We start from the raw sequence: 14,529 nt of genomic DNA, 5'->3' as shown, positions 1-14,529 counted from the left end.
TGACACGCGTAAGGTCAGATTACTCTCCTAGTTGCACATATGTCTATTATTATTACAATAGAGTGATGATCTGTTTACTTTCATTGTGGTAGACACCATCTGCATGCACAGGGACACGCTGGGCATGTCTACACATGTGTTTTGATGTGCAGTAGCCTATTTTACTGCATATTAAAGCATAACATCAAAAATCGTGCTAATGCACATAGTAAAAACAGGCTCCTCGCATTAAGCATCGCTAGAAAAGTGTGTGCTTTTGCTGAATTGTGAAGTAGGGCAGCCTAGTGCACATTTATTTAGTACCTCACATTAGAGGTACTAAGTTTAATGTGCATTAGCAAAAATACATTAATAAATGTCTACATGCACTCACTAACTCTTCTGTTCAGATACTCGACAGTATGGGAGGTAGACAGAGAATTGCAATTACATTATTTCCAATTTATATATTCATGTAATAATTAATGCACGTCAGCTATATATGGGTTGTCTTTCAGCCTAGCCACTGTTAGTTAGCCAGTTTGTATAGATATCATAAGAGAAGCCACTTCTGAAGAGAGGATAAGACAGTTACAGAAAAGTTGAAGAAAGTCACTTTTAAGCTGTACTGCATGCAGTTATCCTGTGGTTATACCGGTGTATCTTGAACCAGTCTTTCTTAGAGACCAGTACTGGTTTTCATCATTCAGAGTATGTGGACACCTCCTGCATAAATTCTCACAGTAATAAAGAAAACTTTTGTCAACTTTTTGAAGTCTCTGGTCTTTCTATCTGTTACTGAAATGAGAATCTGGCCTGTTGATTCAATAGGAATGAGGGGTTTTGCTTTGTTACTAATTTACCAGTTGAGGGAAGAGTACTCCAGCACAGTCTCATCAGGGGAGGACAACTTCCTTACATTATTTTTATATATACAGATAACTAAATATATAGAATGTTGTGAAGCTCACACATGTTTTAATGTATTTGAATTTGACAATGTGAATGTGTCATGTCTCATGGACAAATCTGGTAATTTCTCAAATGAATTAGAATTTAAGAATCTTTTCCAGAATTTCACTTTTTTGCCCTATTTAGACTAAGTTCTAATGCAACTTTTCCATTCTCTGTGTTCTGCTAATGTTAGGTCAGGAATGCTAGCAATAGTGATATGTGGAATAATTGAATATAAATACTGCTTTTTATCATTCTAAAACGTGATCTAAGAGAGAACTATCTTTCCTCAAAATGATGCACATCATTATAGAATTCCTTTTGAAGATCAGTCCTAAGGGGAAGGTATACAAAGGCTGCACATATAATGTAAAACCCTCACCTAAAAATGCTGGCAAATTGGCTGCTTAAGTCCCCGAGTTTAAATTAAAATGTTAACTGCCAGATACATTGTGTATAACTAAAATACCCAGTGTATTGAAAGATTGCTAAACCAGTATTAAGTCTTTCATAGTTGTAAATTCTGGGAAAATTTGTTTCTCTTAATATAGAAAAACAGAGAAATCCAAGTCTCAGAGGAAACATTAATGCCCCACTTAAGCAGTGTTAGCCTTTCATAAGCAGCAAATCTCATTTCTCTCTGGGGAGTCCTGCCTGGAACGTAAGATAACCTACACTTACCCTTGCTTTATTCAGAGACTCTGTAGAACTCTACAGCTGTAGCTGACAGCAGAATATTTAAATGATTTGAACAGTGTAAATGCCTCATGTTCATTTAAATAACTGAAGAATTCAGTCATTTGAATGCCAATGATTATTCCTATTGGAGTTTACATTTTAAAAAAAGACAGAGCATCTGAGTCCCTGTGAGAGCATTAAATTGCCATCTAATTAGCAGTCCAAAATTACATATATTTAAAAGATAATTAAAGGTTTGAAGGCTGTTGGAATAACTGGTTGTACATATAAATGAATCACTGAAAATTTGTTAGTAACATGTGAACTTTCTTTTATTCTTTGCTTTCAGCTTTGAAGTTAGGTAAAACCAAGCCATGGGTTTAAGTCTGGTAGTGTTAAGATAAAGGCAGATGTTTTTAATTATTTCTACTCAAACCCAAAATAATTATAAGCAGCTGCCAGTTTTACATAATCCTGATTGATAAGGTTCTGAAAATGCAAATAAAGTCCTAAACCATGTTTTTTTTTCAATGAAATGAATTGAATGCATGTCACTTTACTAATCAAGTGCAATCCAACTGACATTGTGAACTGAACCAGTGTACTGTTTACCCAGTCTTTGCAGGCATGTGACACAAAAGTATGTTCTATTTCTTTGGTTCCACCTCCTATTTCTATATTCTTCATGTCATCCGTTTAGACATTGCTATTTGTAAATCAAACATATATACTACATTTTTATTAGATAGGTTGTTTGAAATACAAACATGGCATGGAAATTATTTTCTTGTATTACTCTCTGAGAGGGTTCTCCTTGTATAGAGTACATTATTTGTCCCTGCTGTTCACCTGACTGGATGCTCAGGGATGCATTATTCACTCAGCATTTTAAATTACATGGCTTCCCTTGTCAGCTTTTCTTTACAGTATGGCTAGAAATTTTTCCATATGGCAATTTCTCAGTGCCAACTGGCAGAACAGATCAATCCAAAATAACTGGTCTTCATTGCCAACTGTAATGTAGGAACTTCTGGATTAAAGTCTTAAGTAATACTTTTACATGCACATTTGTCTTTGAAAAGGGAAGTTCTTTTTTCCTTCCGAGAAAGTAAAGAAGTCACATTTTTTAATTTTAAACCTAGTTTTCTTTTTATAAGCACCTTTTATGACTGAGTACCTTTGAATGCTCTACAAATCCAGGGGCTAATGGAGCTCCATAAAACATCATTCTTAGACACAAAATAAATGCAGGTTTCAAAATCAGAGTATTGCAAGAGATGAATTAGGGCCCTGCAGCGAGGAGAAAATACAAATGAAATTAAAAGCTTAAAGGCCAGGCAGCAGAGATTTAAATTAAGAAGGGATGCAGCATCACACACACATCCCTAGGCAGAGTGCTTCTGAGCTGTGTAGCGCATATTAACTAAAAGCTCAGTCCCTGTGGGTGATTTAACGTAAACGGATGAAACAGGAAGGTACTTTTTCAGACCTAAGGGTATAAGTCGGTCTCTTCAAACAGTTCCTCCTCTCTTCTTGTCTTCATTAATAATCTCTACAGTCGCCCTCTCTGGAACTATTTCCTTGTGCTGGTCTTGTATTTGTCCGGTCTTATTTAAACTGCAGGCACTTCAGGGCAGAAAGTCGTCTTAGTATGAAGAAAATTCTGAGCCCCTTATGTTGTGGGTTTTTCTCAGTCTGTACCTTGGAGAACTGCCACTGAAGTTTTTGATAGCCTGTAAGTGGAAGAGGGGAGGGGATTTTCCTCTGTTCCTGTGGTTCAAAAAAGGGGTTTCCACAGTTCTTCTGTTTTGGGAAACATGGATACTACTCCCTAGGGTACCGTACTGCAGGCATATATCACTCACCAGTAAAAGGGAAGAGAAGTTATGCATGACTACAGCCCTGTACACCCGCTCACCAGGCAGCCAGGACATAATTGAGGCAGCAATGCTAGAGATAGACTTTGCTGTTCTGAAGGTTAGTGAAGCTCCTTTAATGCCCTTACACCCCACCTCCAGATGACACAGTGGGCACTGACAAACATGCAGCTTGCTACTGTAACTCATGGTGCTTCACAGAAAGTGCTATGAGTTACAGTGACCCCTCCCCCAACCACCCATAACCCAACAGACATTTGCTGTTGGGCTGGGTGGGTGGGGGATCAAGCTCCTAGGAGCCAATCCAGGAGGAGCTGCCTGCTTGTAGCTTCTCTCCCCATTCCTGCCTCCCCCGTGGCTCCAGTGCTGTATGCACGGTGGGGTGGGGGGAGTGAGGAGAGGGAGCTGAGGACTAGGGCTTTCGTAGTCTGAGCTTGATTGGGGGTAGGTGAATTGGAGCCTTCATCTGAACCCTCATTGTATGAAGGTTAATTTGTCACATGATTGGGCTCTCTTAAAGTGCTCTGCAGCTGTGCACTTGTATCATGACATAGCTGTAAGTACTTTCAAGAGGGCAAATGCATGACAAAATGTAACTTCTGTCAGCACCCAGTGTGAATTGCTAGTAGCCCCAACTGCAGTTAGTGGGTGAGTAAAGCCCCATTATCTGGCCCTATATGCATTAAGCAATAAGTCTTTTGGGTTTAAAAAATACTTCATCAGACTGAGTAAGCATCTGCAGTTGGTGTGTGCTTTTCCTGGATGGAATGAATAGTAAAGAAACCAGCGGCTGGTATGCATGCAGGAAGGCCAGTCAGTGAAATTTTTAAACAGGCTTTCCAGAGAACTAGGACAATTTGTTTATTAGGTTTTTGCTTCTAGTAATTTAAAACCCTTGAGTAAAATCTTATCTACTTTTAATAACCTATAAAACTTCTTAGAAAATCGTGTCTCTATAGGATGTCACTATAACTTAGAATATAATAGGATGGCACTCTCTTGTACTCTCCACACACACACACACACGTCTTATAATGTATCAGTGCTATAGAATCCCAGTTCATCAAAGCATTTACACAATTGCTTAACTTTAGGCTCATGTCTAAATCCTGACTAGGTCAATATGTGTTTAAAGTTGAGTGAATGGTTAAGTACTTTGTTGAACAGTACTTTGTATTCTAGTTTGATTCCTTTAAAACAGTATGAGATTTCTATAGAAATGCTACAGACAGACGATGTTTTTATCATTTGGAATGCTTTTCCCTCATCACTTGCTTTTGTAAGTGATGCAATACTTTGGTAAACAACAACTTTGCCTTGACATTATTTCCACCTTTCTAGCCCTTGTTGTTGTTGCTAGGTACTTACTTGCTTTTGCAGTTTTCCACTAGGAGTTTGCCAAATGTGGGTAGCCTGGCTCTCTACAATATTACTGGCACATCAGAAGGTGCTATGTCAATATCTTATTGTCTTCTGTTACCCATAGTGTAAATGATATGCGTCTGCTAAATTTGTACCACCCCCATCACTTAAATTTGCACTTTTAAGATCCAGCTTGCCCAACAAATTAGATGGCTGACTCTCAGTCTGATTTCAGAAAGATGTTCTAGGTCAAGTTCAATGCAGAGGCTTCCTAAACCAAAGGGGACTGTTCAGGTACAAGAAAGAACAAAGCATGGAGCTTAATAAAGGCACATGTATATAGTTGAACATTGAGTGATTGAAAAAAGTGGCTCCATTTTAAAGACAAGCATAGTGTACATTGTTCAGAAATCATCAGCTACTAAAATCATTTGGTCAAACTTCAGAAAAATGACATTGATTAAGATAAAGGTAATTCTAATCACCAGAGGAAATGGTTTCTAATTTCCCCCACTAAGTGTATTCTTGGAAGAAAGCTATTTTAATTTAAAGAGTGAATAATAAGGAGTTCAGCATCCCATTCCAGTTATTAAAAAACAAAACAAAAAAACCTGTAGCATGTATAACTTATTTTGCAGGTGTTGAGCTACTTCATCATATCACCATATATTTTGTACTGGCTGGAGTAACAGCTCACAGTTTTAATCTACGCCTTCCTTGAACGCTTTTAAATCAGGCTTATTTGAAATGTTTCCCATCTTTTTTGTACATTTCTTACTAATTTATTCCAGCATATTATAGTACAAATAATCATGCCCAAGCTTCTGCCTTCAGTCCTCATTCTGTATTTTGTCATCAGTGGCCATGTCTCTACGTGCGCCTGACTGCACAGTTATTACTGCACAGTTATTTAGTACTTGCTTTAGCAGCAAGTACTAAATGACTTCACAGTAACTGCCAGTACTGCGCAGTCCCAGTGCTGCATGGGTTGTTTCAACCCTACTACACAGTAGCAATGAGCTGCTGCACAGTAACTCATTACTACTGTGTAGTAGTGGTGGCATCAAGGTTCATGCCTGCCAATGCTACATCACCATAGTATGTCATGTAGACATGTCCACTGGGTCCCAGATAGATACAAAAATGAAGATAGGCTCAATTCAGTACAAAAGAGAAAAGTATGGTTGCACTGATTTTTTAAAGATATTTTTGAAGAAATAAATGGATTCCCAGCCTTGGTTTCTGCACATCAAAAAATAAATCTATTAAAAAGGATGTGAATAGTAAAATTAGAAAGAAGATTGAGGAGAGTGGCCAGATTACCAAGAGCTCATAGTCCATCAGTCTTTTTGTTTCTAGGGCCCAATCCCACATATGGGTAATCTAGTTCCTGTGACTGTTCCCATTGTCCTCCTTTGGGACTGCAAATGGAAGCAGAATTCCACAGACGTACAACTGTTTTCTCAATTGTGTATTTAGAGTTAGATCCTGTCCCTATCAAAGTCAATAGAATCTTTTTTTAATGCGTGTTTATTGTTATAGTAACTAAGCATTTCCTAGATCTGCATGGTGGGTTCCTCATTGAACCTCAGGAAGTCTCCTGCTCTTCTCTCTGACTTGACACTAGGAAACTACTTGAAATATACATTTTGTTTCTATCTGTAATGTCTGCATTTTTTAACACATGCTGTTCAGTTATAAATGTCATTTTGATTTTATTTTCTGAACGTATCATGCTCTGGTTTCGTCAACAGCTTTTTCACCTCCCTTTGTTTCTTTGTTACTTGAGCAATAGGCATGGAATCCATAGGGCTAATAGGAGGGGGAAAGTGGTTACGTTGCCTCCAGTTTGAAGAACAAATCTGTCCTCAAACACATGAGCACAGCTCCCATTGTCATTAGTAAGGGTTTATGCAGTGTAGCCTGCAGACGCTTAAATGTATGAAAGGATATAATTTTCCATTGGCACTAGTACAGGAGTTACACCATGTCTTTTACACCCCATTTAGGGTATGTGCCACTTACTGTAAAGTAAAAAGGATGGTGGTCTTTACACATGTCAACTGCTCTGCTAGAACTGCCCAGAATCATACCTTGATTCTGTGGTAGATTAAAACTAACACTACAGTAGCTTGGTCCTCAATGAAAAAGAAGCCTTTTTTAACAGTAGAGAAGGCAGGAACCTCCTTTAAGGACTATATTTAGTGCCAACATGTCCCTACACCCCTCTAGGTATAACTGAAGATTCCTGTAGCAGCAGTCTGTGCAATGGCCATTACAAGCATTTATGCCTGTCCTGGGGAGTTAAAAACTTGATTCCAGAAATATATAGGATGTCCCAGATGCTTCTGCTTTTGTCCTGTGGGATCAGGCCAACTCTCAGGATCTCAATATTGTGCTGTTAGACAGGAGGGTGTGACACAATTGCACATATACACACACACTCTACCAGCTCTGGCACATGCATAGCCAAACCATCCTAGGCACATGCATACCTATCACCAATTCAAGCACATACACTATACACCCCAAAAGTTAGACCCAGATCACTAATTTGTATATCATGCACACAATGCCACGTGTATATATATACACACACACTCTCACCAGTTCACACGCATACAACCCACCTACATATACACACAGGTGAGTTCCAAACTTGGATGGTACAGTGTGTATGTGTGTGCTTGGGGTACCTGGGCAGAAGGTTAAGGTGAGAGAGTTAAGGTGAGTGTAGGGAGTGAAAATTGCCAGAACCAGGATTAGAACCGATGGCCTACAGAGAAGCTGGCTGAAGAACTGAGGCTTGGGTTTACTTAAGGTAGACTTGGACTGGAAACTGAGGCAGACAGCCGAGATATTGGGGAGGGGGCAGATAAGTGGTGGCAAGGAGGAGACAGCCAGGAAATAAACTGAGGCAAAAACCTGGTTGCTCAGGGGAAAAGGAAAAGGCAGTGGGGATAAGACAGTGGCAAAGAAACAGGGGGTTTGGAGCCAGAGAGGAGCTAAGGACAGGTGTTGTAGGTGGCAGTGAGCCAGAAGCAGGAGAGGGAGAAATGAGATGGAAGTTAGAGGTGTAAGGAGCAGAGATTGGAGCAGGGCCAAACCACAGTAAAGCAAAAAACAACTTAGGGGTACAAATAACAGTTTTTTATTAAACAGACAACACACGACACAGCCCCATGCAGTTATTGGTACACACACACACACACACACACACACACACACACACACACACACACACTGGCAGCAGGAGAAAGAGACTCAGTGGAAGGGTTGGAGTCCAGGTAGGGAAGAGAAGCAGAGTCCAAGTCATTGGTTGACAAGGGGGTGGGGGGTGATAGCTACCTATCCAGGCTGGAAAGGGGCCTTTGTCCAGTAGATGTTGTCCAGAGGGGGGTCACCAGCAGAGCCTCTAGGTGGATAGGTGGTGTGGCATGGTGCTGGTCCAGATGGAGAGGGCATCCCACTGGGTCTGTCTTTACTGCCTCTTTTTATAGAGGCAGACCTTGTGTGACCCTAGTGACAGGAGGCATGCCCAGGCAAGGGTCAGCCCCTGGCATACTGAGCAAGTGTGCTCCATGCAGGGATGTGCAGTTCTGGGTGTCTGTAATGGTAGGGTACAATGGTAGAGTTTCTGGTTCTACAGGGTCTTTTGTCTTTCAAATGCTGAGTTGTCTCGTTCCTGGGTGAGGTCCGTAGCTCCTGGATGAATCAATGTGAGGTGATGGCCCAGTCATTACATGCCATTCAGTAGAGGCCTGCTACCATTGCATTTCAATCATTCCCAATCATTCTCATTCATCCAGGAACCAATTTACATGGGAGGGGTACGTGACTCATACAGTTGCAACATGGGATGCTCAGACAGAGGACACAAGATGGAAGCTTGACATATAAAATGGAAACTTGATAGGACTTTGGTTTACTTACAAACACAGGTCTAAACCATACAATGTCTATATGAAACAACAAAAATCGATACAAAAATGATAGTAATACGATATACAACATACAAATCAATACAAACCTAATAATAATACAATATAAAACAGTGGATATCCAAAACCAAAAACTAATACCAAAATAAAAATGTTAAAGTTTATCCTAAGTCTGAACTTGCTTATACTTGTCTATAGGGAATAGAGAGGGAGAGAAAGAAAAGCCAGAAATAATTGGGGAAGGGAAGGGAATGCATTTTACAATAAATAAAAAAAAACCCGGGGGTTTTGCTACACTGCTATACTTAATAGACAGATATGGTTTGTCCTTTTTAGCCATTATTAACAGTAAAAGAGCTTGGAATTATCAATATTCAGCCTTTTAAAGCAAACGGATATTGTCACCAAAGGTAGGTGTGTTCCAGATATGTTGCCATCAGTTCACTTTAGCATGTGGATTCATTACTTTATTTATCTGCAAATCCTGCATAAACACTCTGTCTTCTTCCATGCCTTGAAAAGTTTGTTCTTAAACTGCTGGGGTCACTGACTTTTAACGTTCAGCAGAGGGCAGAATTTCCTACATTATAAGCCCCCCGCCCCCAGCTTGAAGCCATTTCTCATTCAGAATGTTTATTTAAAATGTGAGATTTACAGAGTAACAATGACCATAGTGATAAAAACTATAACTTGCCATTATTAGTCTGTTCCTTTCTGTTTCCCATGAAATTGTAGATAAAAGTAATATCAGCATATATTAACACCCAGCCTTCCAAGCTTGCATCTTATCTTATTTAAAAAGAAAAGTGTAAACATTTTGTTGATAAGATTGTAGGAAATATAGCTTCCTGTACAGCTGAAAGAGCTAGTTCGGGACATTTAGTATAAACTTTGAAATTAAGGCCGTATGTAGTTTCCATATGTGGAAGGTATAACTGCTGAGTTGACTTATAAAATGTGGGAAAGAGGACAAATTAATTTATTAGGACATTAAGTGACTTGTGCTTTTTGCTTTTTCCACACTTTTGAAAGGGGTGTGATTCTAGAGTTATACAAAGAAAGGAGAATTCTCTATGAAGGAAAGATATACATCATAGCAAAGGAGTCTTGCATATAAACATGTACTAAACAGTTTTTTTTCTTTTCACTGAAAGTGTTTGACTAGATTTGTGCTTCACTTTATTATTAATTAAACCACACACTGAGAATGTTAATTCCATATAACCAACATCAGTTCAGCAACTCTTAATATCATCTGACATAGAATCGTCACACAAGTGCAACCTGATCCTGCCTAACATTTCAATAATCTTTTATTTTAAATGCTAGTATGAAGAGGGAAAGAAGCGAAGAAAACCCAACTACAGCAGTGTTGATCTTTCAGAGGTTGAGTGGGAAGACAGAGATGATGTGGTAAGTGATTTGTTTTAAAGCCCTGTCAGAAGACTCTGCTGTATCCCACTACTGTACCTGGAAACTGTGCAAGTAGTCAGCAAAGAGGCCACCTGACTTCTCACAGAAACAGAAAGACAATAGCTCCTTTTACCTCATTCAGAATTTTATTACTCTCCTGTTTTGTATTGATATTTTCTCTCTCTTAGACAGACAGACACACACACACACACACACACACATGCACTTTGTATCATCTGCAAAACTCATCACCCAGCTTGCATACTCCATGTATCCTGTTGTGAATCTCTGCAGCATTGTGTTGATCACTAGAGAGGAGTATAACATTTAGGGCTGGTCCAGATGTCCAATGGAACTCAGAAATTGGGACAGAAGTTTGACTATTCCACATTTTATGAGACCTCTCTTGATGCAATGCTGCACTTCAAAATAAAAAAGCGCAAACCAAAATAATAACCACAACCACTTCCTCTACCCCTGGGACCCTTGGGTCTGCGTTCACACTATGGAAGCTAAAATAGATTCCCCCTTTTGGTGATTTGCTCCTAACACCCAAGTTCAGGTGTGTGTGACTTCATGAATCAGCTCCTGGTATCCACAGCAGTTGGCAGGCCCAAGATCCACCCAAATATCACCCGCATCCCAGTTCCATATCTATTTTGTAGATCACCCTCTGTCTCCTTTTTCATCTTGTAAACTTAATCTTTTCTGTAGCAGCATATCAAAAGCTTTCCTTATATCCAAAGCCAGAGCTGACCTTAGGGGTGGGCAACGTGGGCAACCACCCACAGTGCCATTGTCAGGGAGGTGCCAGGAAGGGTGTCACAGGGGAACCACCCACCCACACACATGCAGCAGCAGCAGCATCTTACCCCTGTCCTGCTCTATCTTGCCTCCCTGCCTCCAGCCACAGCTCAGGAGGAGCTGGGTTGGACAGTGCAGGTAGCTACAGGAGCACATGCCCTGCCTCTTGTAATGGGGCCAGGGAGACACCCTAAGCACTGGGGACAGAGCTGGGGATGGAGCCATCTGCCTGGGCAGCCATGCTCCCCCTCTTCTTTCCCCACCATCCCACCTAGCTGGGACTGGTTACACGGTTGTGCCAGAGGTGTTGTGAGTGCTCCCAGCCTCAGCAGTGACTCCATATGGGGATTCTGGCAACATCAGGCTGGGCTGACAGCTGCTGGGTGGCTGCAGTGTGGTGGCTAGGGATGGGGTCATATGCCTGGACAACTGAGCTCCCCTGCCCCTTCCCACCCTGCTCTGCCTTCCCACCTGCCTCTGCCTGCAGCAGTCCCAGTGACTTGAGGTGGGGAGGGTGCCAAAATTCAAGTTCTCCCAGGCCACTATTTTCCCTAAGGCTGGCTCTGTCCATAGTTTAACCTTTGCCTGGTCTTTCTGTTGCTTCCTCAGTAAAACTGATTTGTTAGGCATGATTCATTTAGTGTGAGTCCATGCTGACTGTCCTTAATTAAATCATAACTTTCCAGGTGTTCCCCTTCTGTCCCTGTTATGTAGTTTTTTCCATAACTTCCCCACACAGGGCAAAGTCATGCCTGCATGTCTGTATTTTTCATAGATCTTTCCTAGATCCCTTCTCAAATATCAGTACTGCATTAACTTCTCTTGAGTCCCTCATACCTCTACTTTTCCAGAGAAGTTTTGAATATATCCACTGAAGAAGGTTCCCATATTTACTTTGTCATGTCCTTCCAAAATCCGGGATGGATCACGTACAACTGTCCCAGGAGTTTTGTCAGTCATCAGATATTCTAATTTCTTGATCCATGTTCTGACATAACTCTGTATTTTCCTTCTCCCTTGCAAAATATATATCTGTTTTTGCCATCCATCCACCTCTGCCTTTGCAAATAATGAAACCATTTCTTTTTGCTTTTAGCAACATCGATTCTCCCTGTTGATAGATTGTCCTTATCATTCCTCACTGCCTTCATATCTGAGATTTTTTGCCGAGTGCATGTGAAGCATTTCTTATTGTTCCTTGTTTGACCTTGTGCAATTTTCATTGCATTCAACATAAAATATTTCCTAATCATATGTTCATATTCCTTAATAGCCTTCCATAATCTATGCAGTCCTCTCTACTTCTTATACTTGGCCATTTCTCTTATCCTCCACCACGTTACTTCATTCTGTTCAACTTCAGTTGATCTTTTTTAAAAAGTACTCTTGATGTTTACGTGTTATTACTAGACTAAACACGCAACCTGTATGCTTTAATGAATCTATCTTTCCTTTGTATTTCACTTCTGTTTTGACCCCATTTGATTTCACCCAGAATTTCCTGCTTTATTCCATAATTCCCTCAGTTTGATTTATGTAGCTTTAGTAATCCTCCTTTGTAATCTCATTTCAGTTTTAACAACTACAGTTGAGTGAAACTTTGGGTTTATGTTTGCATGGGTTTTTTTAAACAATTTCTTTGCTGATTTTGGTTCAAAAAGTGTTGAACCAGTTAGGTTTAGTTTGGAATCTAGGGTTTATCCAAATACCCAGTGAAACCAAAACTCCAGATAGAATTGGCAAACTGTGTTCATCTATGAACGCTGTCTGTGCATTCAGTTTGTTGCCATTCCATAGAGCCAGACCATCTAATCTGTATACAGTTCATCAGCTGTTTTGCCAACATGATAGAATCATACAAAATAAAGCTGGAAGATACCTCCAGAGCTTATCTAGTCCAACCCCCTGCCTGAGACAGGATTGTTTCTATCCAAACCATCCTATACAAATCCATGGTTTGTCTTGAGGCAATGGCTGATAGTTAGCTGATTGTTGGCCTTGGCCAGGACAATTACAGGCTGCAAGACAGCTCCAGCTTTGGAACAGCCCCCAGGGTTGCCCCAGAACAGCACTGAAAATCAGTTCATTGTACACCCCAGGACAGCCCAAGGTCTCAAACTGGCCCCTAGCTGCTCTGGGGCAAGGGCTGACAATAACTTGATTGTCAGCTTCTCTCAGGACAGCCCTCAATATAAAACTGTGCCTGGGACAGCCCTGGGTTACAGGGGGGAGGGGCTGCAGGCTCCTGGCTTCCAACTTACTGGTGCGCAGGCGGTCCAGGATCATGATCCTAGGCTCTGCCTGCACTGGCAAGTAGAAAGGGTACAATTGGGATCTGATCCCTGATCCCAAAGTCACACCTGCCATGTACGTGTGGCATGGCCGGAAGAACAATTGTTGAAATCATGGATCAGATCCTATGGTGCCAATAAAAGAAAGTGTGTCAAGGGCCTGAGAGAGCACCAATTTTCAGCTTGAGGAGGATCTCATTAATCAGTTGTTTCATATTCCATTCCACTTGCTTTATGTGATTCTGTCTCTGAGCCTTTGTTGAAAAGAGCAGCTTACAAATCTAATAAATAAAGAAGAAATGACCATGCACACTGGCCACATCTACATGAGATGGCTGCACTGGCTGGTTACTACAGCACAGTAGCATCACATGTCATGAAGTGTGACGTGACACTACTGCATAGTAGTAATGATCTACTGCGCAGTCCATCTCCTAAAAGCCATTCAGCAAAGCCACTGTACAGTAATGACTGTGCAGTCAATGTTTCATGTAGATGTGGCCACAATATGTTTAATCCTTTAGGTCAGAAGGTCTAAGGAACATTTATAAATTTCACCACCCTTAGGAGAAAACATGAATCCCCTCTTGATGTTAGTAATTTTCAATGGGGTTTATGAATGTTTCACGCAGGAATTAGAAGTTTGCAGAATGACTTGCTGACATGCAGGCCGCATTTTGTTCTCCTGTGATACTCCAAGCCAGACCAGTGAAATGTTAGTTAGTCAAATTCAGGAGAAAAAACATTACCTGCTTCACAAAGCTGCTTAGAATAATGAATCATGCTATTGGCTGATATGACTGGCTTATTTTACTCCCGCAAAACATTTCGGTTGATGCTGCATATGAGAATGTATCTCTTATTGGCACATGGGTTTAATGATGTCACAGCTTTCAAAATGCCCCCAAGAGTGGGGAGGAGAACAGAAAGGCAGACAGTAAAGCGAACATTTTGTCATGTATAAAGAGTGCAAAGTAGAGAATAAAATAATTCTGGGCTTTGGGCTAGTAAAGAGAAAGTTCTGAGCTGTGTTTAGGATTTTAGGCTCCTTACAGACATTAAAAAAAAACAAACAACCCATGCTTTAGTGGAAAAAGCAGCATATTAGTTTGACCCAGCTCCACAACATCTTTATGGATTGGGTGCTTCAGTGGGCTTTTTAGAACTTTTAATCTAATAGCTGATTCAATCAGCACCAAAAGAACCCCACTAAAGCGTCCAATCTCTTCA

At 40.6% G+C, this 14,529-nt stretch overlaps 1 protein-coding gene across 1 annotated transcript in view; it reads left to right on the top strand.

The window, feature by feature from the left end:
* CACNA2D3 (calcium voltage-gated channel auxiliary subunit alpha2delta 3) overlaps positions 1-14,529 on the top strand; it is a gene marked incomplete at its 5' end in the record, with an annotated part of 852,337 nt that overhangs the window by 675,407 nt on the left and 162,401 nt on the right. The window contains one exon of the mRNA XM_019537014.1: positions 10,121-10,204. Coding sequence (XP_019392559.1) covers positions 10,121-10,204 — 84 coding nt within the window. The remainder of the gene's footprint in view (positions 1-10,120; positions 10,205-14,529) is intronic.

The sequence above is a fragment of the Crocodylus porosus genome, unplaced genomic scaffold, assembly GCF_001723895.1.
Source record: "Crocodylus porosus isolate Cpor-Errol unplaced genomic scaffold, CroPor_comp1, whole genome shotgun sequence".
Lineage (NCBI taxonomy): Eukaryota > Metazoa > Chordata > Crocodylia > Crocodylidae > Crocodylus > Crocodylus porosus.
Note: the sequence above shows the minus strand (reverse complement) of the source record. Positions and strands in the feature narration are given on the sequence as shown.